This window comes from Filicampus tigris, chromosome 5 (genome assembly GCF_054856515.1).
Source record: "Filicampus tigris isolate MCC_2025a chromosome 5, RoL_Ftig_1.0, whole genome shotgun sequence".
In the NCBI taxonomy this organism is placed as follows: domain Eukaryota; kingdom Metazoa; phylum Chordata; class Actinopteri; order Syngnathiformes; family Syngnathidae; genus Filicampus; species Filicampus tigris.
In genome coordinates, this window is record NC_141221.1 from 2,641,708 (window position 1) to 2,666,366 (window position 24,659).

Sequence of the window (24,659 nt, forward strand, 5' to 3'; positions counted from 1 at the left end):
ATTATTTGGGATTTCTTCAATGAGCCGTCAAGCAAATTTTTAAGGTAAAAGTCCGTTTTTGCGACAGTGACTCTCCTCTAAGTTTGGCTGCACAGTGAGCAGAGGTCAGCTGCTACAGGAAATAAATAAAACTGAGTTAACTGAGGTTAAAAAAAAATGTGTGCGTTATGAAATTTAAATTAATCCCCATAGTTAAATGCTTTAATTTTGACAGCCCTAATATATATATCCACGCTACCATGTATATATAGCACATCTGCCTCACAGTGCAGAGATCGTGGGTTCGATCCCGGCTCCGGCCTCCCTGTGTGGGGTTTGCATGTTCTCCCCGTGTGGGTTTTCTTCGGGTGCTCCGCTTTCCTCCCACTTTCCAAAAACATGCACGGCGGATTAATTGGACACTCTAAATTGCCCCTCGGTGTGTCTGCGAGTGCAAATGTTTGTTTGTCTCTGTGTGCCCCGCGATTGGCTGGCAACCAGTTGAGGGGGTTTCCCCCGCCTACTGCCTGAGGACAGCTGGGATAGGCTCCGGCACGCCTTGTGAGGATTAGCGGATTGGATCATGTAGGTTTCACGATAAATCCACATCTGTGATTGAGATTTCCCTTGAATTTCCATTGTTTCATGAGGATTCTGAACACCCATCAAGTTAGATAAGGCGTGTACTTACTTGACAGCCACCAAAGAGGTTTTTATGTGGGCAGAACCTCTTCAAGGCCTACATGCTGCGTCTTGGGAAAAAAAAAAAAAAAAGTCATTTAAAAAAGGTTATAGCCTCAGAATTGTATTTGGATGCACATCAACCTTGAGTGTGTGTGCTCTGCCCTTCCAGGTCATCCAATGGCGGAAGTGGAAATGGAGGCAGCTCATTCATTTCCTACCTGCAGGAACAGACGGGCCCAGGGTGGATCCCAGTCACGGACCCGCAGGCCTGGGTGGCCAACCAGCCAAAATCTAGGCAGGTCATTGACGGCATGATCTCGTCGTGCTGCAACTCTATGGACGGGGACCCGTCCCATTTGTCCCAGGAGGCTTTGCTGCAGCCTGTGAGGGACATGGGCCACTCGGAGATGATACGGGGGCATTTCCGGGGTACCCAGCCGTTTGAGAAGGGTTTGGGCTTCCCACACAGGGCACCAGATCTGAGGGCCTGGGATGACGTGCGCTTCAAAGGACAGGTGAGCAAACACTAGCCTTGCCGCTAACTAACAGTAAAAGGCCGTATCTCACTGAGTGGCGAAGGTGTGCAAGTGTGCGCACGTAGCAAATGTTTTTCTTTTTTGGACGGCTTCGTTGTTTTGCAAACAGTTGCAAAGACGTTGCAAAGATGTTCAAAATTTCTTTGTGACAAGAAAAACTGTTTGAAACCATTCAAATTGTTGGCCAACGTCTTTGCGACCTTGCACGAACCCTGGTGAAAAACAACACTTGCAAACCTTTGCCGCTCAGTGAGATAAGGCCTTTTTAATGGGGGGGTTTGGGGAGTGGAAAGCAATTCTTTATCTGCACCTGAATTTGAGTTGTATGCGCAAACATTTCATTTAGTAATTTTCTGATGAAAACATACTTGACAACTTGTACGTTTTCCCCGTATTTTATACGTTTTTTTCATCATTTCAAATTGTGTAGGCCGTATAACAATTTTTGTACGGGGAAAAAAAACAAAATGTAAAACTGTTTTTTTGTTGGACCGGTCTCGTCTTGCCCATTTCGGCTCTAATCCGGAGCGTCCGTTAGCGATTCCGACGGCAAACTTTGGCCGACTTTCACGAGCAAAGTTTAGCGATAAACACTGTGTAAGATTCCATATAGAAATATCCGTTCCGTTTCCCCCACCTCTCCCGCTGAGCGATAAATACTGTGTAAGATTAAAAATAGATACTGTGTAAGATTATATACCGAACTGTACGGGTAAATTACAACTTTTGTAAGATTCAGCACAGCCCGGGGGTTGACAGCTATGTGAAAACAACCTTTCGTATTGCGTGTTTTGCAGTGGTAGTAATAAACACGGAAAAGATGTATAGCACTGCCAGTAAAAACTGAACCTGATCATTCTGATTTTTGCAAAGACAAGCTTTCCGCGGCCCCTTGTAACTGGATCTCGTCACACTGTAAGTGTAAGCCATCACATATCCCATTTGAGTACATCTGTCAACAGAAGACACGAATACTGAAGTTAACGAGATGCTGTCCAATTTGACGAATAGTTGGTATGTTTTCCCATTAAACCTTCTTAATTTAGTCTCTCTACGAAGCATCAGATTCCTCACGCGCTATCCAAAATATACATAAAGCAAACACACGCACAGCGCGAGGCCGAAGATGGGCACAGACGGGGGCCAAATATAGCAAGAATTCTCACCGTCCTACTCAAGTTACAAACTCCGCGCCCAGGTCCTTCCCACGTGTTGACTTTCGTGACATCACACTGGAAAGGACAAGCTCAACTTTGGAAGTGTGGAAGCGCAAATAGACGTCTGCTTCCGGAGCGTCGGCGCTCTTGGCGCGCTTGTCCCGTCATCGGGATGTGACAAAGCTTTCCATTTCAAAGTCATGGAGATGCCCTTTTTTTTTTTTTGTCATATCATTTCTAACCGCGCTTGTACGCGTTCATCCGTAAGAGCCCCGTAACGCCTCCATCAAGAATGACAGTATATGGGCTGCCCGGTGTCACTGAAGTATCTCGAGGTATTTAAAGCTCACAGATCACATGGTCAAAGCGACAGAGAGGTGGGAGTAGAAAGTACCCCCCCCCCCCCTTCTAGCCCCCACCACCAGCAAAGTCATTGACAGGGTACTCTCGCTCCACCAGTGGGAAGTAATCGCGTCCTGAGGAAAAGGGCCCACTGCCCCCGCTTTTTTATTTTTTTTTATTTTTATGGAAGGATAGAAACAAAAGAGCAAAAAGTGTGACGGCGAAGGCAGGCTGAGGGCTACAGCTGAAGTCGGCGGAGGCTTTAGCGCGCGCGCTCAGCGGCGCGCATGTCACGGGGGCTGCGCCGATCTGCGGGCGATATCCGAGCGGGGCCATGTGGGCCCTGGTGACGGAGCTCCTCTTCGGCTTGGTGCTGCTGGCCTTCCTGGTCATCAGCTGCCAGAACGTGCTGCACATAGCCAGCGGCTCCGTGCGCTCGCTGCTCACCTACGTCCACGCTCAGCTCGACCGTGAGCTCGGCGAGGGGGAGGGCGTGGCTGACGAAGAGGAGAATGTCACCACCAGGGTGGTCCGCAGGAGGGTCATCCTCAAGGTACCTCAGCAAAGGGAGGACAGAGACGTTGTTTGCATTTCAGTTCTTCTCTGCAAAACTCCTTTTCGGTTGTTAGAGCGGAAGGCAGCTCAAACATTTTTTTTCTTTTTTTTTTTTTTTTTTCAAGAATATGTTCTATGCAAGCCCACTAGTTGAAACAAGGCAGTCTGATTAATATTGCGTTTGTGGATTAAGAGTTAATCTACTCGTTTTTAGCCATCTCTGGGGGCGGCCATTTTGTCTCTTCTGTCGACTGGAAATGACATCACAACTGCGAAGCAGTTGTGATGTCATTTTCAGTCGACAGCAAGTGACAAAATGGCCGTCCAGTGAGATGGACAAAAACGGGTGAATTTTGCTGCTTAGCTCTTATTTCACAAATGCAAAATGAATCCGAATGCCTTGTTTCAACTAGTGGGCCTGCTGGGAACGTATTCTTGAAAAAAATATCTTTGGGTTCGTTTCCGCTTTATGTTACTTTTGAGCGAATGCTTTGGGAGAATGACCACATGTACTCTGAGAGCAAAAGTGTTCTTCTTCATTTTGGATGAAGCTGTGACATTTCTATCAGTGAGTCGTGTCATTGGAAAACCAGTCAATGGTTTAGTTGGCGCTAACCTTATTTTAAGACGATTGTTTTCCAGAACAGCTGTTATGGCCAGTGGGATGCACTGAGCAGGAGTAAACCTCAGTAAAAAGCAACGTTTAACATTGTGGAGAATGAAGAGTTTTGTGTTTTGCTCGTGACATATAATTTGAATGAATGAACCAGCGATCCCAGTATGCGAAATGGCATCGGCCATCAGTATCAGTCGACCATTCTGATTGGCTGTTCGCTAGCAAATAAGTGCATGAGATTTGATGTGAAGTAAACTATTTGAGAAAAGCAATGGAAAAGAAAATGGCATTAGTCGATTTATCTGAGCAAAAAAAAGTTTCCCTTAGGCTTAGCCCTGCTTGTATTATGAGTGTGTTGGGCATATTCTGTACTTGTAAACCTCCTGGCTGTGGGTGGTATGATAAACAGTGACTTCTTGGTTACTAGCATGTGATTGAGGCGTGCCCTCAGTGAGGTGTTGTGTCACCCTGGCAAGCCCACTGAAAGATTTATGGCAAATCCCCTTTTTGCACACAACTCTGTTCATTGATTATTGGTCATTCTGACCGTTGGTTAGTGTCTACATTAAAGTCGGTGATCATGGATGGCAATGGCATAGCTGCTTTTTCTCACTAGCTACAAGCGGGTCACTGTAAGTATTCTAACTTTAAAGCGGAAGTCAACGCAAACATTTTTTTTTTTTTCAAGAATATGTTCTATGCAAGCCCACTGGTCGTAACAAGGCATTCTGATAAATATTGCGTTTGTGGAATAAGTGTTAATCCACTTGTTTTTAGCCATCTCCGGGGGCGGCCATTTTGTCTTCTGTTGACTGAAAATGACATCACAACCGCTCACAATGACCAATCACGGCTCAGATTCAGAAAACAGGTCAGGCGTGGTTGGTCGTTGCGAGCAGTTGTGATGTCATTTTCAGTCGACAGAAGACAAAATGGCCGCCCCCGGAGATGGCTAAAAACGGGTGCATTTTGCTGCTTAATTTATATGTCACAAACGCAAAATTAATCAGAATGCCGTGGAAAACGACCAATCACGGCTGAGCTGTTTTCTGAATCTGAGCCGTGATTGGTCATTGAGAGCAGTTTTGATGTCATTTTCAGTCGACAGAAGACAAAATGGCCGCCCCCAGAGATGGCTAAAAACAAGTACATTTTGCTGCTTAACTTATATTACACAAATGCCAAATTAATCAGAATGCCGTGTTTCAATAGTGGGACTGCTGGGAACAGATTCTTGAAAAAAAATATCTTTGGGTTGACTTCGGCTTTAAGGTCAAACAAAGGTAGTTCTAGCATGTTGATCACGTTCCCACCCACAGGGGGATGAAGCGGAAGATCTTCCCGGGGAACAGGTCAGCGAGGAGCAGTTTACGGACGAGCATGGAAACATCATCACGAAAAAGGTCAGACACTTGTCATTGTTCTGCTATCGCGGTTAAGCGTTTCATTGGGCAACCGATAATCGCTGGTAACTTCAAAATGAATCCAAATCGCTACAAAGCATCAAAGCACCGGGATTTCTCCCTGCCATTCAGAAAAGAAAAAAACATAGCATAATACGTTTTTTTTTTTTTGTTTTTTTTTATGAATCATCATGATTTCTTTGGGGATTTACAACTATTTTGATGATGACTTTGTGGAAGGATTAAGGGAATATGTTAAAACGGGACACCTTTAGCCGATTATGAACATTCGGTTGTGAAAATGTCTGCGCTCCCCCTCCCAACTCCACCGCTGCGTGCGTGTCAGATTGTGCGAAAGGTCGTGCGCAGAGGAAAGGGCGAGGACGGCGTTCAGGACGTGAGCGTGGACGGTTCCCTGCAGGACGCCAACGAGCTGGAGGTGGACGCCGAGCAGTTCATGAGCTACGCCATCCTGGGCCGGGAAAGCAGCAAGGTGGGCTTGTGATCTGCTGCCTCGTGTGTCACCGCCCCCCCCCCCCCACCCCCTCCCCTCCCTTTAGCCCGGATGGACTCAATCCAATCAGATGATGCAGTCATCTGATGTGGCGCTTTGGTTGACATCATAAATCTTGGTGAGGCTTGAGTGGGTTCCTGAATCAGGGTCTTATCAAGCTCACCAAGAAACTTAACATGCATGAGCTTCACGATGATGATGATGATGATGATGATGTTTGTAAAGCAGTAGAGAAGAGGCGTGTGATATGTGGTGGAACCTCCAAAGTTGAACACAATTCGTTATGATGCTGGTTTAATTCCATGGGGGTTTTTTTCCCCCCAAATCCATCCATCCATTTTGTATAGCGCTTGTCCTCAGCTGGAGTTTATTATAGCTGACTTTGTCCAAAAGGCGAGGTTCATTCACCCTGTACTTGTCGCAATTACAGACCACATTTCGACAAATGGCCATCAACACCCACATTCACACCTAGGAGCTATTTAGAGTCTTCACGTGCACATTTTTGAAAAACTGTGCTGCCCTGATTTTTTTTTTTTTTTCCACAGTTCATAAAAAGACATCAATGCATTAGTTATTGTACTGAATAGGGCCTCATCACACATTTCCGTTTGCGCTTGTGCTTCTATGATGACATCACTTAAAAAAAAAAAAAAAAGTTGTTTTAACATAAAATTTCAAGTTTCATTTGAAGTTAATCAGCTCACCACATTTGCTGACATAAGGCAGTGTCGAAGTTTTCATTAGACATTTGGAGCATCTTTCCCCCAACCGTTTCGCTCAAACTGGACTTTGTCAGCGTTCAACTTTCGGAGGTTCCTCTGTGATCTCTGCATGTTAGCGACGCAAAAATGCCCAGCTGCTGTCATGGCTCCAGCTTTAATGCTCACAAGTCACCAGTCCCTCTATTAAAGTTTCCAGCTATTGTAATTAATCACTAAACTGCACCTACCTCACGTGTTTGTCCTGTACGTTGACAAATCCTCCACGAATGTGACCTCATTAAAGTCGGTGGTACTTCGACTGACACTGTGTGCTCTGTCACTCCACCCTTCATCTCTCCAGCCCACGTAGCGCATATGGTCCATATGCCATCCCCTGTCCTTGCCTGCCTGTTGATATATTTATATATATATATGTATATCATTTCTTTGTTCCCCACTTGTTTCCCCTTGCTTCACCTCTGACTGTTTTTTATTCTGTCCATCCTCTTTTTTTTTTTTTTTTGCCTCCCTGGTTTCCCTCAACTTTTCCCCTCAACTAATATTCCCTCCCACCTTTGGTTCCGCCCCTGTCATCCCATCTCTTCCTCCGACTGTAGCCCCATACTGTGGATACTGTGAAGAAAGGTGCTCAGATAGTGAAATGTGCCAGCCTGCGGAGAGTTAAGCAGTGAGGCAGGCTGAGCGCTGCTTTCCCGCAGGTACGGGACTCACCCCACAGTGCGCCTCGTCATGACGTGTGCTGGGCGAGACCATTTAATCCACTCTCCGCTGTGGATTAAATGCCACCGAATGTACCTTTAACGTCACCGCTAATCCTACTGCAATGTGATGCCGGCACAGCAAAACTGAAGGATGACTAGTTTAACCTAAAATATTATTTTTGATAAGTAGCGATGTGTTTTGGTTTGAGTATACTCACTGGACATTTTATTTGGTACGCCTGCACAAGATAATGAAATCCAACATACTGTAAGTAGTACTATAAAAACAACATCATTCCTGATCCCTGTATAAATATAATAATTCCCAGGCATACAGGGTTTGATTTGGGGGAAGAAAAAAAAAAAAAGAAAAAGCATTTATTATTGTGGTAATAGTTTGTAGTAAAACATACCTCAGTATTGTGCACTACTGTTCTTAATTGCAATAATAAACATTTATATTGATATCGCAAACATTGCATTTGAAAAGGCAGCAACTTTTTTTATGTTGGATTTGTTTATTGTGCATGTGCACTTCACGTAGTGTCCTGCGAATGTTGGGCGAAAAAAAAAAAAACGAATGACGTGTGAAGAAGGGAATTACTCTTGAATTCAGAGTAGCTTTTATGGAGATGTGGAAAAGAAAAAAAATAGCGAGTGTCTAATTTTTTTCATGCTGGGTTAAATATAAGTTTTTCCACTCTCCACATTTTAAAACTGCTAAATGAGCCCTGAAAACCTAAAAGGTTTAACACTATTATTGTCACTTTTTTTTTTTTTTACCAAGGGAATTATTACCAAATAATTATGTCTCAGTCTATTTATTGGAATGCAACAAAAAAAAAAAAAACATCAGTCTGTGGGCTAAAGTACAGAATCACTCATTTTGTGTGACCTCCCTTCACATTTGAGCAATAGCAGAAAACCTCGTCTTTTAAAGGGCACATATTGTGAAAAATGGACTTTTCAATCACGTTTAAAATAGCCGAGTTGACAAAAAGCAATAAGGTCAAGGTCAAAGTGACCATACCCCTGTGCGCCTATGCGCCTACGTGCGTGCGTGGATGTGTGCATGCCTCTTTCTGTGTGTGAGTGTGTGGTACTTTCCCTTTCCAACAGTGGGGGCCATTACATTCCTTGGGTTGTTGGTATTTCAAGTAAATGACAGCTGAACGTTAAGCAAGCTCGAGCAGCTCCTTTGTGCGTACTCTATCTTCAGTATATCCACTGCAATGCTCAATGGTGCTGGGGAGGTGGAGGACGGACACGGTCAAATATTTATTTCATAAGACGACTTGTACATTGAACCCCTGCCTTGTTACGGATTTTTGGAGGGAACTTAACCTCCATTATTTGCTGAAAAACTCAACTATTCGCTGTTTTGGTGCTCAGGCCAAACCATCTGGTGGTATTTTGCTGCCAAGGAACTGCTGAAAGTAGTTGAGGAGCTTCATTTTGAAAAAAAGTAGTCCTTGCCATTGTCCTGTTGGAATCGATTGGCAATTACTATACAGTGGTACCTTGAGATACAAGTGACCCGACTTGAGTTTTTCAACATTTGAGCCGTCGTTCAGCTAATTATTATTATATCTTTTTTTTATATTATATTTTTGCTTCGACATGCAAGCAAAATTTAAGATACAAGCAAGCCCTGTATGGTGGCAGAGAATACAACTCACTTCACAACAAGCAGCAATTTGGCAGTGAATAATTCTTCAAAAGCTCTTCAGGCTGTTTGATGTCACTCCCAGCTGAAGTTTACTGTCAAAGTAAACGTCAAACAAAGATAATTACACAAGTATTTTGAAACAACCACATACGTTGCCTTGGGAAAGTTGGATTAGCCTAATGCTAGCAAACAATGCACAAAAAGCATAGACGGGCTAACATAAATTTAGTGGAGTTATAATGCTTGAAAGAGCAGTCAACCCAAACATTTTTTTTTCAAGAATATGTTCTATGTAAGCCCACTAGTTGACACAAGGCATTCTGATAAATATTGCGTTTGTGGAATAAGAGCTAATCCACCCGTTTTTAGCCATCTCAGGGGGCGGCCATTTTGTCACTTCTGTCGACTGAAAATGACATCACAACTGCTCAGGGCTCAGCTAAGGACCAATCACAGCTGCCCTTTTTTTCCTGAAGCTGAGCCGTGATTGGTCGTTATTTGAGCCCTGAGCAACTGTGATGTCATTTTCAGTCGACAGCGAGGGACAAAATAGCCCTCCCCTGAGATGGACAAAAACCTTTGCTGAATTTTGCTGCTTAACTCATATTCCACAAACGCAATATCGATCAGAATGTCGTGTATCGACTAGTGAGCCTGCATGGAACATATTCTTGCCAAAAAATATGTTTTGTCTTGTCTTCCTCCTAAAGGAGCACATGTAGACTGACAGTATAACAACACTCACGGGTATCCGTTCTTTATCCTGTGTGAAAAAATGACTAACATTACTGCTACTTACTAAATCACTTACAGTCGTGAAGGAGTACTGTACTTCATTTGGGCCAGCATGACTGCATTATGCTGCCCCCTGTGGTCAAGTTGCAATGATGTACAAACTGTTTGATTATTTTTTTATTCTATCTAAATGTTATCACTACATTATATTAAGTACAGTATTACAGAGTACGTTCATGAAATGTTTTACTTAGTGGGGTTAGGGTGCAACAGATTAATGGAATTTCCATTTCTATGGGCAAGATGATTTAAGTTCCTATTTTGAGTCGCAAGCCTGGTCACGGAACAAATTATACTCAGATCTCAAGGCAGTTACTGAATAATAGTGTAAAGCTATTTATGGCATGGATGCAGTTGTTCACTGTACTGTATGTGTCGTTGACTCTCATTATTATTGTCAATAGTGGTTGAGCAATGTGTTCCGGGGGAAATGGCAATTGTTCTAAATGAGCATGTGTTCCTCTGTCCTCAGAGTTCTCTGCAGGAGTCGAGCCCGTCCCCAAAAACCTCCTACATGGACACATGACCAGCAGCAGCTGACAAAAAATGAAGAACACTCACAAACAAACAAACAAAAAAGGCAGACAAAGGAAATGAATGGCACCAAGTCACTGCTGTCGCACATACCGGAAGAATAATTGTAGTTTAAAAAAATAAAAAATAAAAAAAATCTTTTTTTTTTTTAATTACAAAAAGAATACAAAATTATGAGGACACACTACTAAACTAGAAGCATGATTTCCTATCAAACAAAACAGACAAAAAAAAGTAGCACCCAAAACATGCTTCCTGTTGTCCGTCAGCATGAGCGACTGTCGCCGCATGGCCTGTCTTTAACTACAAATAACGAAGGTGGGTGGGGGTGGTACGGGGGGGGGGGGTGTTAAGCTTTCTGGGGAAATTCACAGGCGTGCAATGTGGGGTACTGTACTGTGTAATCCAGTCGGGAAACATGATCCAACCAGGGAACGTTGATCCAACTTTCCCCAACATTGCCAGCATTAACAGCTACAATAGAGCTCCATGTCGAGGTGACCTATGACCTCTCTGCCCGCAAAAAAGCAACACTGCAAATTGGAAGCTCGCAGTGCTACAACCATCACCTAAGGATGCGTGTCTTGTACATATGATGGTATGCACTAAACATCCCACTGATGCTGTTTAACATCCCACTGATGCTGCTACGGTATTCCTCCTTCTTCTCCCACTCAAACTGAACTGAACCTATACTGTATTCATATATATATATATATATATATATATATATATATATATATATTAGGGCTGTCAAAATGAAAGCTTTAACTATGGAGATTAAGTTAAATTTCAGAACGCACAAAAAAAAAAAAAATAACTCAGTTAACTCAGTTTAATTTACTTCCTGTAGCAGCTGACCTCTGCTCACTGTGCAGCCAAACTGAGAGGAGAGTCACAAAGTCGCAAAGACGGACTTTTACGTAGTTTTGCTTTGAAAAGTTGCTCGACGGCTCATTGGAGAAATCCCAAATAGTTTGCACACTCTGAAAATCCAAATTCAAATGCCATATTAGTTGTACGTCTTTGGTGTGTCGTTCAACTGTTGTGTTTTGTATACAATACAACTTTATTTTTACTGCGCATTTCATAACAGCTACAGCTGTAACAAAGCACTTTATATCACAGCAACAAAACGTCGATAATACAACAACAACAAAATACAATTAATCGCGATTAATCTTGGAAAATTTTGCGATTAATTAGTTGAAAAATTTTAATTGTTTGACAGCACTAATATATATATATACATATACTTTTTCCCATGCTCTCCATGTGCTTTTTCCCCTCTGACTTGACACACAGAGGGTGCGAAATGTTGTCAGTCATTACAGCGTGTAGTCGTGTGTTTGGACGTGATGGAGGCCGCGTGTGACCTTCCCGCAATAAGACATCGTAAATGGTACATAACCTGGAGGGGTTATGTCCCAATGTTCTTGTTCTCGTGAGCTCTGTGTTCATCGGTATATGCCAAAATGCAACTTCTGCTCCCTGTTATGACCCGAAACAATGTAGCAGTACTGCCCACCTCCGGAACCGCCTGATGGCATCCAAAGTTGCCCCCCCCCCCCCCACCCCCCGTCCGTGAGGCTAAAAGGATGTCGCTCGTTTCGGCGAGGCTCATCGATGTGTTGAGCTCTCGTGTTTGTCTCCTCGCCCTCGCGTGCGCGTGTAGCAGAGCCGGCCAGCAATCACTGTGAAGAGGGACTGAGCCGCGACGGCGAGCCCGTCCTCGCTCAAGCGTGTTTGGTTGTCGTCGTGTCTCGTGATGAGGAAGCAATAAGCGCTTATTAAGTAAAGGACGCGGAGAGAGGATTCCGGGGGTCGCAGTCGGGCTTTCAGTCTGTGAGTCGCAGCTTTACTCCATTCAGAAATGATGTCAGTACATTAGACTTGCACATTTGATCACTTTGCCTCTTTGATAACTCGGTTTCAAGTCATTTGTTTGATACTACGGTTACGGTTAGGGAAAATGTCCTTACTGTTTGTTTTGTTAGTCGCCGTAAAAAAGGTAATTCCCAAGTGGTGCCATCTCATATCAGTTGACTACCTGCAAGCCTTTTCTTTATCGGGTTGTGTTGGCAACCGGTTCTTAGTCTCACAAAAAGTTGCAATAAACATGGATCTATTACGCGTTTTTTTTTTTTTGGTTTTTTTTTAGCAAGCCACAGATGAATGTAACGTCTTGGTAATATTGTAATTGTTCCGTGTTAATGTATTGACTCGATGCTATAGTAGACGAAAACTATACTGTACACTCTGTATTTTGCTGTCGATCATTGCAAATGTATGTTATACTAATTTCAATGAAGCCACCAACTTTTTTTGGGGTTGTTGTTGTTTTGGTTTTTTTTTTATCACATCCAAGCATCCCTTCATGGCATATTTTCTATTTGATGCATTTCAATACACAAATGGGGTCAAGAAAAAGAGTGTAATGCTGTACTTCCCCTTATGTTTTGCTCATAAGGGCTCTGTTTTTGAAGCAGGGGCTGCTACTGATGTCAGGGTTGGGTTGAGGTTGGGAATGGATGACATAAATAGACAATAGACGGGTGCAATAGAAAATCGGTGGCTGCAACGGTTACTGTAGATGATGACAAGTATTTTCCCTCAACACAGCCCACCCCCACCCCCATCCGCTCCCCCGCGCCTTTACCCTTCAACTGTACAGTACATTCTTTCAAAAGGCTTCCACATGGTGACACGCTGAATGTGGAGGAGTCTTGCTATGTGCACGCAGAGGGACGCTTTATTACTGAGGAAGAGACTACTGAAGTGACGCCATGCACCGATTCATGCAAAAATATTTCCATTGCAAAAATTAGGGAAGACGTGTACTGTATATTCCTTTTAGAATGGATGGATATTAACGCAATAGCATATTACTCAATACTAAGGAATGCAAATGCACACATGCACAGAAAATGTTTTTAACATAAAAGACTATATATATATATATATATATATATATATATATATATATATATATATATATATATATATATATATATATATATATATGAATATATGTATATACATATGAATATCTGTATATATATGAATATATATATATATATGAATATACATATATATATATACATATATGAATATATATATGAATATATATGAGAATATATATATTTACTTAGAACGCTATGCACCCCTATGTGTCAACTGGGATTCTAGTTATGTTATGGATGTACTTTTAGCATCAAACCTTCAGATGTAGCTACAAAGAGACTGTTGACTTCTGGGTTATGCCTGCACCTGAGGATGAATAAGGCTCTCGCGGGTATTTGAACTTGTTTTGTTTGCATTTTTTTATTATTGTTATGGGGAATTCAACATGGATTTTAAGTCGACATGTACAAAAGAAAAAAAAAAAAACTTTCAATCCAATCAAATCCAAGAACATCTGTTGACAACCTACTCTGTACACCAGCTCAACATTTACAAAATTAATAAAGAAATGCAATGTGTTTGTGTTTTCTTTCTGATGAGACACGCCCACCATGCGCCCGCTACCTTACACTATATCTACAACAATTTAGTGATGGAAAACAAAATACTCTGGTTATTTTACTTAGCCGCCTCTCATAACGATGCAGTACTGTTAAGATGGAGCTCAATTCCTGTGGTGTGGATGTAAGCAAAATGTGTTCCTCAGCTGCCCCATTAAATACTGCTCAGCCAGTAGTCATAATTACAGTACACATTTGAATCCAAAAATACTTCTAGGCCATCTATCCATCCATATTTTTCCACGTATCGGGGATCACTTCGCGGGTGAAGGAGCTTTAGTAGACAAGCCCAGACTTCTCTCTCCCCAGCCACTTCGTCCAACTCTTCCAGGGGATCCCAAAGCATTCCCTGGCCAGCTGGGAAACACAGGCTTGGGTTGACCCCCGGGCCCTCACAATACATTTTGGTCCACCAGGTCGGACCGGCATCTTACACCAACAACGGAGCCAACACACCACCAGTTGGTTGACAGCTCCGCCCTTCACTTCATCTGAGTGGAGACAACAAACACAGAAGTCTATTATCACAACACCACTTTCAGACATTTTTGCTCCTCCCTATCATGCCCTTCTAGGTCTCAATGTTATTCCCCATGTGAGCATTGAAGAGGCGTTCTGTGCCAAATCATCCCATAAAAAAAAAAATCGAAAAATTTTAACCAAGAAGATTTTGATTTTGATTTAATTTGGTGTATATGTTGATAGTGATGGCACAACACAAAATCTCAAATTTCAGGCCAATCCGAGCAGGGAGCTACGGCCAGTAAAACTGATTGTTCATATTTTATCACATTTATTTTAAAAGGAGGACTGGTAACAAAATAAATGCTTGCAATAACTCACCGTTTTTAAAACTGAAGACAATTTGCAATTTTGATAATTTAGCAAGGAATGTGAAGTTAATCTACATAATTAGCTTTCACGGGACACATAAAATGGGCCAGATCAGGCACCCGGGCTTTGAGTTTGACACCCACTTGTGCACAAGCGTGTGAGCAAAAAAAAAAAAAAAAAAAAAAGTAGTCTTGACTAATTTGTATTTCTTTATTTATTTTAGCCTTTCATGAAAAGAGATCCTGATTGACGTCCCTGGTGGCCCCATGACGTTTCCAAGACCGAGTGCAGGAATCGCTGTTGGCCACTTGGAGGCGCTGAACGCTCACCGTGTCCACGTGTGGATGTTACTTAGCCTGTTTGTCTGGTTGTGTGTGCGTGTGCTTGTGCTTGTGCGTGTTTGTGCAAATGAGGGGACGTGTTCAGAACCTTGTAGCAAAGAACCTGAACTACCCGTGTGTGTGTGCGCGCGCGCCTGGTGAAATGTGACATTTTTGATACGTATTCCAATTATTTGCACTTAGGGATATCGGTTATTTATTTGTGTTTAGGCGAAAATTCTTGTATCCGAGACACGGCGTGGTGGTGGATGCTCAATTGTCCTTCCTGGTGTACTTGAGCTAAAGCAGATTGATTAGTTGGTTCGATCCCACTTTAGTTTCAAACGTGTTATTTGGAGAACATGTCCACCGACTGCCAGACGAGCAATGGCACGGCCATCCCGTCGATCAGGAGGGTGGCCATCCACGATGCCGAGCACATGCCCCAAGATTACTCCACTACTCCCGGGGGCACCCCTTTCAGCACCACTCCCGGTGGTACGTACATTTATTCGTCGGCACCTTGGTCATTTGTGTTCCCCATGAGCGTGGAGATGGATGTTGCAGACGTGAGTTCGAAGAGAGTGCCTATTACTGTCAGTAGCTATGCTAACGCTAGATGCTAAGGTTCATGGATAGGGCGTCGTTTGACACAACACTGAGCATGAAATTTACAATATACACGTATTCTAGTTTTTTTTTAAACACGTTACCACAAAATCCAAGTTTCTGTTTTACTTGTAAACTGTGCAAGTAGCAGCAGTCGAAGGACAAAGAAAACCGGCAGTAGTAACAAAAATTAAACGTATGTCATCTGCAAGTAATGTGAAAATGATGATGGATTAGATATCTAATCGGTGCATGGACTGTTTCGATTGTCTGACACATTGGATGTGGCGTCACTTCCGCTCAGTACGTTTTCGGTAAGGCGTCATCCAAAAAAAGGATTGCGTCATCAAAAAGTGTCAGTATGTAGGGAAGATAATTACATTATTAAACCATCATTCTCTGTACATGCGGTTATTTTGGAAATTGTTTTTACACTAAGAAACATTAGCTTCCAAACCCCTTTCATTTGGTGTACTTGTTTTGCTTGTGAGCTATTAAGTCCTTTTCAATGCGTTCAGGCTCTTGTGAAAAAAAAAAAGAACCTGAACTTCCCATCTGTGTGTGAGTAGAATGACATCCGAATATTATACTTAAATAAAACAAAATAATGGCATGGTTAAATACACTTAAAGAAAAAGAATTAGACCGTTTTTTTGTCACACTTTCCTCTTCAATTGTGCTACTCACCTTGGCCACTTGGCGGCAGTATAAGACAGACATACGGATTTACTGCACTGGAGTCTTAGCTCCTCTCTCTGTTTCTCACTATGGCAGTAATATTAGTCATTCTTCACAGAGGAGAAAGAATATATGCCTGTGAGTATTGTATGTCTTGTCTACATGTGTTGCGGCACCGTTTGTGTTCAGATAACCATTGCTTAAAGCGTAACAACCAGAGCCGGGCATATCGCCGATGGTCCGTCTCTGCGCCTATGACGGACGCCCATTGTTTAGGCGATAAACGATAGACGGGAAACTTAAAAAAAAAAAAAAAAAAAAAAAGATAAGGCTTTTGGACAGCTTCTGGGTCCTAAAAGGAGACGCATTTAGTCCGGCCGGGGTGAGGCTTCCATGCCACGGTGAGTCTATTCTTTTTTTTCCAATATCGCTCAGCGACGGGGGTGCTAGTGGAAGTTGGTCGAAGTCGGTAGACGGAAACGCTAACGGAAGCCCCGATTTATAATGAAAGTTTAAAATGCCCAGTTCTGCTAACAAACATTACCACCTAGAGTTTATGCTAATTGTGAGGCCTGTCTTTGCCTATGGAGTTTCCCATCCTATGTTAGCATTCAGGTAGCGGAGGCTATGTGTTTGCTTTCGACGGACAATGTGGAATTGTCTTAGCTGACGTTTGACCGTAACCTGCAACTGGGAGTGGCTATGGGGAGAGGATAAAGCGTTATCAAAAAAGGTGGATTGGATAAAAACAAGCTTATAATGCATTAAAGATAACGTTTTATGGCATGTTTTTTAATGAGTATTTGTGTGCTAAAGGTACCAGGATTATCTATGACCGGAAGTTCCTGTTGGGGTATCGCAGCTCTCCTCTGGCCAAGACTCCTCCGCAAGGCCTTCCAGACATTCCCGGTGTGACAAGTCCTCCCTCGGCAGGAAACGATGAGAACAAGGCCAACAATGGAGAACTACTAAACAACAGCGCTGCAGCTGCTAGAAACACAAGTGGTATGTTCAAGACAAGTGCGAAGTTTTCACCCATTTGACAAAATCTTCATATAAGCAAATCAAACATTCAGAGCTACCCCAACGGCTGTACAACAACAACAACAACAATGAGGATTTAAAAGTGCATTAGCACACCAGGATTGCACCGACTTTCTTTGCATTCCCACTAGTTCAAACGTGGCATTCTGATTAAGATTGCGTTTGTGGAATTTGAAGCAGCAAAATCTTTGAATGTCGGCCTGTTGTGCTGATGCAGGCTCATTCTCGTGTTCTTCTTCCCGTATTAAAGCTGCCGTGTGCGCAGTTGGTCCTTAGCTTACTTGTGGTATTATGTATGACGACAATTTGAGAGCTGGAGATTAGTGCCTGACTCTTTTGAGGTAAATATTTTCACAAAATGTGACTTTTTTTTTTTTTTTAGGTTTCTGCTGCCATGTAATCGGTGCATTTATTTATTTACATGCTTTCCAGGTCATGGAGAAATACAAACTGTGTGTGTTTTGTGTGTGTTTTAAGGTGATGATGCACAGTTTGAAATGGACATCTAAGTGGTCTATACTTGTCGTGTGGAATTTACCAACAAGATGCTGTGAAAAGAGGCTCGGGGCTACCAACTTGTCCAAAAGGCTGTTTCCTGAAGATCACATTTTCAATCTTACATTTTTTGGGGTTTTTTTGTTGTTGTTTTTTGCACATAGAACAAATGTGTGATTGAACCTCTGTCTGCCTTAAGGCTCAAAACGCGTGTGCCTTATTCTAAGTTGAAAATGTACCCTTGTAAACAAGCCTGTTAGCATACTGTAAAGTTTACACTTTACGGTGTAAACTATGAGACAATCAGAATGAAATCATTTTTCCGGCACTATGCAATTATTTCCACACGCACAGATGCTGTCTTGAAATGTCCCAGATGTGGTTCGGGACTTAAAATCAAGTTCATTTCCAAAAGAGTGCCATTTAGAATCTGAGCTGTCCATTTGTAAAGAGTCACAACATTAAAGAAAATTGCAATTGAATACAAATTTCTCGTTTGTGTTGTACATTTGTGTGTGCTTCTCATTTAACTTTCTGCCTCTGCTTCCACTTTATTAGTTGGAATACACAACCAATGGGGCCAGTGCCATTTCCGAGGGCAACATAAATACACATTGATTGCGTAAATATTATTTGGACCTAAAGACTCCCTCGGTTTGACTTGCCTTCATCTCCGCATCTTGTCATTTAGCTACTGCCCTTCAATCTTAAGACGTGTTTGGGAGGCTGCAAGGTCTCCTGCACACAAGTCATATCAGCAGAATTCCTCAAAGGGCTCACCACCAGCCGATAAGAGTCAGCAGCCTGCACAGAAAAGGGAAGGTCAATATACACGTGGGCGACTCCATGTCAGCATACAAAATGGGCTCCCTCCCGTTATTTGAAGATTTAAAACTGTACCGCCGTTTTACCGCCAAAACGGACATGTCTGATAAAACACACTTTTATTCAAAGTCATCATGCCATCGTTTGTGACAAAAATCGACGTTTTCTCTCATTTTCTCTTCTGTAGGTGTCATTACCAGACGTCCCAATACTTTTGTACAGGGATAGACCGATATGTTTTTTTACAGGGCCGATACCGATTATTAGTAGTCAAGGAGGCCAATAACCGATAATTAGAGCCGATATTCATTTTCAGTGAAAAGGAAAATATATCAAAAAATAAAACAAATTAAAACTCTTAACTTTGTTGAAATGCCTTTACGCATGTTTGGTGAACATTTTTTCAGATTTGCATAATGTTGATGGTTTGGTTTATTATACATTTTTGACAATATGCATCTTTTGTTGTAAAATTCTAACAAAATTCAGGGAGCTCGCAGGCTCTTCAAAAGTTACATGAAAAATTAAACAAATGCTTCCTATAGTTTTCGACAGTAAATAAAGTTGTCCAAAATTTCAAAATGACAGAAATGTTAAAATTTCACTTATCTTTGTTTTGATTTCAAACAAAACCAAAAAGTGCAGAGTGTTCCCAGGGTCAGTAGACGCTCTAATAAAGTTAACTGAAAATGTAAACAAATAGTTCCCTGAAGTTGTCTTAAGTTGATTTATCATCGGCCATCCGATTTAAAAAATAGGCCGATACCGATATTCATCACAATGCCGAATATCTGCGCCGATAATTGACCCGGCCGATAATCGGTCCGTCCCTACTTTTGTACATACAATATACCTTCCATCTGCAAAACCTGATTCAGTGGTTTAAAAAAAAAAAAAAAAAAAAAACATTCATTGTGTGCATTTACGAGCATAAATAGACACACGGGACCTCGTGTGACCTAAATAACGGATGCATGACGAAGAGTCAGCCAAGTGAGATGAGAGCTCTGTTCGCATGTGTTGCCGGGCGTGAGGTGCGGATTGGACAGTTTCATGTGATCACTTCCAGTCCACCCTGTCCTTCCTCCACGGTAGCCTCCGCATCCAGACGCTTGTGCTCGCCCCCCCGCATTGGCCTGCTGGCCTCAAGTCTCCCCAGGCTGTCACCTCTGCTTCCTGACACCCCCTCGTCTAAACAAACCAGTGCTACTGCTTTTTTTTTTTTTTTTTCTTCCCCTTGCCACACTGATCCATCGCAGCCAGCATGTGTGATCACAATCAACAAAAGAGGCTGGAGATGCCCCCCGGATGACTGATGATGATGATGATGATGATGATGATGCGACCCCAGCATACAATTCACAGGAGGACGAAGATACCGATCAGGATCTCCGAGCGGGTTAAGTCAAACAGTCCAATCCACTGCGGCGTGGCGTGCGTTGCATGTGTGATGGCAGAAGCTCAAATATTTCCGATAGGTTGTCCATCCAGCCATTTTTCTATGCCCCGGTGTAGAAAGGGCACATAGCTAAGCAACCATTCGCACTGTCGCTGAGTGGGAACTGAACCCAGGCAGGCGTCAAGCGCTTGAACGCCAGTGATGTACGTTGTGCGACCAACTGTGATTTAAAATTCGCGACTTTAGTATTTAATGATCAAAAGAAAATGAAATTCATTTGGACGGTCACTCCTGAGTGAACGCGTTGCAACTTATAGTCGATATTGTGTAACACAAAGCAAATTGAATCAACGGACAAGAAACCATTTTAAGTAACTGGTAGCACAGCAAAGAAAAAAAAAACACTGCACGGCTACAATTATTATTATTATCCTATTGTCATATTAATATTAGATAGATTGTCTGAAAGAAGAACAGATTTTTCCCTATCAATCACTAAAAACAAAATGATTTAAAAAAAAAAAAATCATTTCATTAGATTGTTTTTCATTGTCTAGTAGACTACTTTTGTACAGTAGCGATGAAATCAACCCAAACATATATTTTTTATCAAGAATATGATCTTTGCATTCCCACTACTTCAAACACGGTATTCTGATTAATGGTGCCTTTGTGGAATATGAGTTAAGCAGCAAAATCCACCCGTTTTTAGCCATTTATTGGGGCGGCCATTTTGTCACTTCTGTCGACTGAAGATGAAATTGAAGTTGCTCGGGGCTCAGATAACGACCAATTACGGCTCAGCTTCAGAAAACTGGTGAGCCGTGATTGGTCGTTACCTGAGCCCTGGGCAGTTGTGATGTCATTTTCAGTCGACAGAAGTGACAAAATGGCCGCCACCTGACATGGCTAAAAACGGGTGGATTTTGCTGCTTAACTCATAATTCATATTAATCATAATTGCCGTGTTTCAACTAGTGGGCCTGCTGGGAACATATTCTTGAAGAAAATATGTTTGGGTTGACTTCCGCTTTCAGTATTTCAATGAGCGCCCTGTAAAGGGTGAAGTATCGCCATTCCATTGCTCAAATGTGTCAGGAAATCAAAAGCACAACGCTGATGTAAAAATAAACTTTTAATAAATGTGTGATATTTTATGTACAAGATATACAATATAGAGTATAAATAGATAAACATTTGCATACTAAAGACAGAATCAAGTATTGCGCAGCAGCGCCCTGTAGGGATGACGCTCCCCATCCGCGTTGCCCGACTCGATGTTGGCTAAGCGGGCGACCGCCTCAGGGCGCTCAGTGGCAGCCGCACTCTTCGACGATCATGTCCCGGTGATGGCGCAGGGTCAGGTCGTCGTTCTCGTAGTACAGCATGGACAGCGGGCCGAGGCGCGTGGGAACGCACGACGGGCAGCCCGCCCTCTGCGGGCGGCGGTGTTTCAAAAGGCTCTGCAACAACGACAACAACGCGGGAGAAAGAAAGCGTGAGTCGGCAGCTCCGCTCGCGATGACATTGGACCGACGCGCAATCGAATCTTCTTACTTGCATGTACGCGTGGTTGGTGGGGTTGAAGGATTGGTCCAGGGGCGCGGGACACTCGCCCTCGCAGCGATAAGCATTAAAGCGTTTGGGGTGCACTATCCACTCGTCCCAGCCGATGTGGTCAAAGTCCACCCACATGTCGACTTTGCGACAAAGGCGCCGCCGCGCGGCGTCCGGCGCCGCGCTGGGCCCGGCCGCCGCCATCACCTTCTCCATCCTGTTCCTTTTGCGGCGCCGACTTTGGCTTTCGCCGCTGCTTCGCTCCACGGTGACATACTTGGAGTTTTCCACCGTGCGCATGAGGCTGTAGGCCGAGCGACCTTCCCGAGGGAGGTCACGTTTGAAGAAGAGCACCATCATTGCCCGACTAGCGGTCGGATGACTCTGCCTACGTGGATTCTTGAAAAGAGCCTTGTTCGGTAGCTCCCCAAAATCCCCAGAACCGCTCCCGAGGTCGTCTTCAGGTTCTGCCGAGGCCTCGTCTCCCGACACTCTGTCTCCTTGGTAAAGCCAGTACCTCAAAAGTAGGGTGACGTTAAAAACCTTCCACGAGGACTCGCCGGCGGACGCGCTGACGCTCCCCAGGAGAAGGCGCTCGTCCTGGCAAGACGGGCCCCGGTCCTCCTCGTGCTCGCACTTTGGGGAGTGATACAAATCCACCACGGCCCGCTTGTGCGCGGACGGGCCCGGCAGTCGGATGCGGAGCTCTGCTAAGTGGACTCTGTCGTCGGTCGAAATGGACGACATGTCGAAGGTAACGGCCCATCTGTTGCCCGTCTGATGGAAACCTGGAAGGAAAAAAAAAAAAAAAAAAAAAGATGTGAATGGAAAGCAGAATGCGGAAGCCGATTAAGCATTTGTTCAATATCCATCTTAAGGCCCATTAAGACAATTCAGTGCAGAAGGACAGCAAATGAATGTCTGTGAAGCATTTACCCGGTGTCCTGCTGAATTAAGAAAGAAAACTAGAGCACAGTGAATAAATGCTCAAACGGCTTATTTGAGCATTTACTGTATTTGACATCCAGCTTAATGTCAATGTACTCACAAACTCTTTGTCCTCACTCGTAAAACAATTCACTTTAAGCATTTATTTGATATCCAACTGGTGGAAAAAATTATGAATGAAAACTAGTGTGCTGCAAAACAAAAATGCTCAAAGGGCTATATGGCAAGCCCTTTGAGCATTTATTTGATACACTTGAGTATTAATTTAAGGTCAATTAAGGTCAAATGAATTCATCCATCCATCCATTATCGATACCGCTTCTCCTCACAAGGGTCGCGGAGCCTATCCCAGCAGTCATCGGGCAGTAGGCGGGGCACACCCTGAACTGGTTGCCAGACAATCGCAGGGCACACAGAGACAAACAAACATTCACACTCACAATCACACCTTGGGGCAATTTAGAGAGTCCAATCAATCCGCCATGCATGTTTTTGGAATGTGGGAGGAAACCGGAGTACCCGGAGAAAAGCCACGCAGGCACGGGGAGAACATGCAAACTCCCACACAGGGTCAAAGCCCGGATTTGAACCTACAACCTCCGCACTGTGAGGCGGACGTGCTAACCGGTCGACCACCGTGCCGCTGTCAAATGAATTCAGCAAACTGTAAAAAAAAAAAAAAAAAACATTTTCGACATTTTGAACATTTTTCCACATGATATACTGGACAAAATCGTACTAACTCTAACCGCATGCAAATGACATTATAAAATTCTACTAATTAACATTTTGTGCATCATTAGCAAGGTTATAGTAGTTGTGAAATAACCAAAACTAAACTTGAAAAAAAAAAAGTGTTAAACAAAATAAAAGACCAACAACTGCTTTAAAAAAACAAAAAAATAACTGAAACTACCGCTTACGTTTATAAAACTAACTGTAATTGCAGCGAAAATGTCCTTCATTTATACCTTTGTCAATTAATATCATATATGAGCTTTCAGGGTTCATTTTAAATGTATTTTTTTTGGGCATCCAGAAGAAGGAAGGTCAAGCGGATGTTTGAGGATTGGAGGTTATTTTACTTTATTAAAAGGTAATTAAATTTAAAAAATGTAAAAAAGTCAAAATGGAATGAAAACCAACTGTAATGAAAAATTCAAAACTATTCCAACCCCGGTCATTGCTCGCACAAGTAGCATGCAGTTGTAACCAAGTGTGCAGTATTGCCTTAGTAGTTGTCCTACTAGTGTGCCAAATGTCACACAGTGGCGGAGAACCATTTCCTATTAAGACGCAGTTGTTCTACAAGTGTGTGGAATTGCCTTACTATTGAGGACAAAGAGCACGCAAGTACAGTATACGGCACGGACCTTTCGGCTGGTTACCAAGGATATCGAATAAACGCTCCGACGGCTTTTCCGTAACAGAGGCCGGCTTGGTGACTGGACAAACCAGATCCTCGGGCAAATGTCAAAACACAGCAGTGCGAGGCGGAACAGGACAGGATGTGTATTGAAGCCCTCGCGCAAGGCCGTCTGAGGGCCAATATACACACCTTCACACATAAAAAACGGACAAAGCCTTTTAAAGTGGAATAAGCATTTTGACACTTGCTGGGCTGTAAAAAAAAAAAAAAAGAGGGGGAGGGCCAGGTCTTAGCTAAGAAACAAGGAGCAAATAGAAAAGCGTTCAGTCGACTCACCATTTGCCATGAGACTGACGATAGAGTCCGACTCTCGAGCCGGCCGGCCGCCATCGGTGTCGACGGCCGCCGTTGACGAGACGTCGGCCGCCCTGAACGAGCGATACAGCTGCATCATGTACAGAGGGAACCCGCCGCCGCCGCCGCCGCCGCCGCCGCCGGGGCGCAGGGAAACCTTCCTCCGGGCTACGCCGCTCCCCGGGCCTCGGTGATACTCGGACCCTGGCGTAGACAAGACCAGGCCGAAAGAGCAGAAAAGAAGCACGCAGACGACGGCCATCTTAGAGTGAAAGGGCGAGAGCGAGAGGTTACGGTCTTCTTCCTTCCTTCCCTCAGCTGGTCTCAGGTTGAAGTGATGTGCGGACGGAAGAGCAGACAGGCCCCCTTTATAGCAAGACAGCTGCCCTCTGATGACCCCTGACCATTCCAGGCATCCCAATGGGCCCTCTGATCACCGGAGCACATCAGAGAGCACCGCAAAAACAGAACACGCACGCGCACACGCACACAC

General features: G+C 43.4%; 3 protein-coding genes across 13 annotated transcripts in view; 2 read left to right on the forward strand and 1 right to left on the reverse strand.

The window, feature by feature from the left end:
• The window catches only part of ank1a (ankyrin 1, erythrocytic a), a 98,893-nt gene extending 86,353 nt beyond the window's left edge, over window positions 1–12,540 (forward strand). For 10 of the 11 annotated variants that reach the window (XM_086029756.1, XM_086029766.1, XM_086029758.1 and 7 more), the window contains 5 exons: window positions 833–1,178; window positions 5,189–5,272; window positions 5,619–5,765; window positions 7,108–7,209; window positions 10,149–12,540. In XM_086029756.1, coding sequence (XP_085885882.1) covers window positions 833–1,178; window positions 5,189–5,272; window positions 5,619–5,765; window positions 7,108–7,182 — 652 coding nt within the window. In that variant the 3' untranslated portion in view covers window positions 7,183–7,209; window positions 10,149–12,540. The remainder of the gene's footprint in view (window positions 1–832; window positions 1,179–5,188; window positions 5,273–5,618; window positions 5,766–7,107; window positions 7,210–10,148) is intronic. The other variant, XM_086029757.1, reaches the window with a different exon arrangement.
• Window positions 12,541–14,857: 2,317 nt separating this feature from the next.
• On the forward strand, window positions 14,858–18,202 carry eif4ebp1 (eukaryotic translation initiation factor 4E binding protein 1). Its single transcript, XM_086031870.1, has 3 exons — window positions 14,858–15,386; window positions 16,992–17,180; window positions 17,697–18,202. The coding sequence occupies exons 1-3, from the start codon at window positions 15,251–15,253 to the stop codon at window positions 17,726–17,728; spliced, it is 357 nt and encodes a 118-aa protein (XP_085887996.1). The 5' UTR covers window positions 14,858–15,250; the 3' UTR covers window positions 17,729–18,202.
• A 3,046-nt stretch (window positions 18,203–21,248) lies between these two features.
• Window positions 21,249–24,475, reverse strand: spaw (southpaw). Its single transcript, XM_086031191.1, has 3 exons — window positions 24,149–24,475; window positions 21,496–22,283; window positions 21,249–21,401 (listed from the first exon to the last, which is right to left on the reverse strand). The coding sequence occupies exons 1-3, from the start codon at window positions 24,426–24,428 to the stop codon at window positions 21,249–21,251; spliced, it is 1,221 nt and encodes a 406-aa protein (XP_085887317.1). The 5' UTR covers window positions 24,429–24,475.
• Window positions 24,476–24,659: the final 184 nt, after the last annotated feature.

What these genes read in the sequence shown, in the direction of transcription:
- eif4ebp1 (XM_086031870.1), top strand. Translation starts at nt 15,251, where the DNA reads ATGTCCACCGACTGCCAGACGAGCAATGGCACGGCCATCCCGTCGATC. An exon ending in TTTCAGCACCACTCCCGGTG is followed by an intron (nt 15,387 to 16,991) that starts GTACGTACATTT and finishes TGTGTGCTAAAG; the next exon opens with GTACCAGGATTATCTATGAC. An exon ending in AGCTGCTAGAAACACAAGTG is followed by an intron (nt 17,181 to 17,696) that starts GTATGTTCAAGA and finishes GTGTGTTTTAAG; the next exon opens with GTGATGATGCACAGTTTGAA.
- spaw (XM_086031191.1), bottom strand. Translation starts at nt 24,428, where the DNA reads ATGGCCGTCGTCTGCGTGCTTCTTTTCTGCTCTTTCGGCCTGGTCTTG. An exon ending in CGTCAGTCTCATGGCAAATG is followed by an intron (nt 22,284 to 24,148) that starts GTGAGTCGACTG and finishes TTTTCCTTCCAG; the next exon opens with GTTTCCATCAGACGGGCAAC. An exon ending in CCAACCACGCGTACATGCAA is followed by an intron (nt 21,402 to 21,495) that starts GTAAGAAGATTC and finishes TCGTTGTTGCAG; the next exon opens with AGCCTTTTGAAACACCGCCG.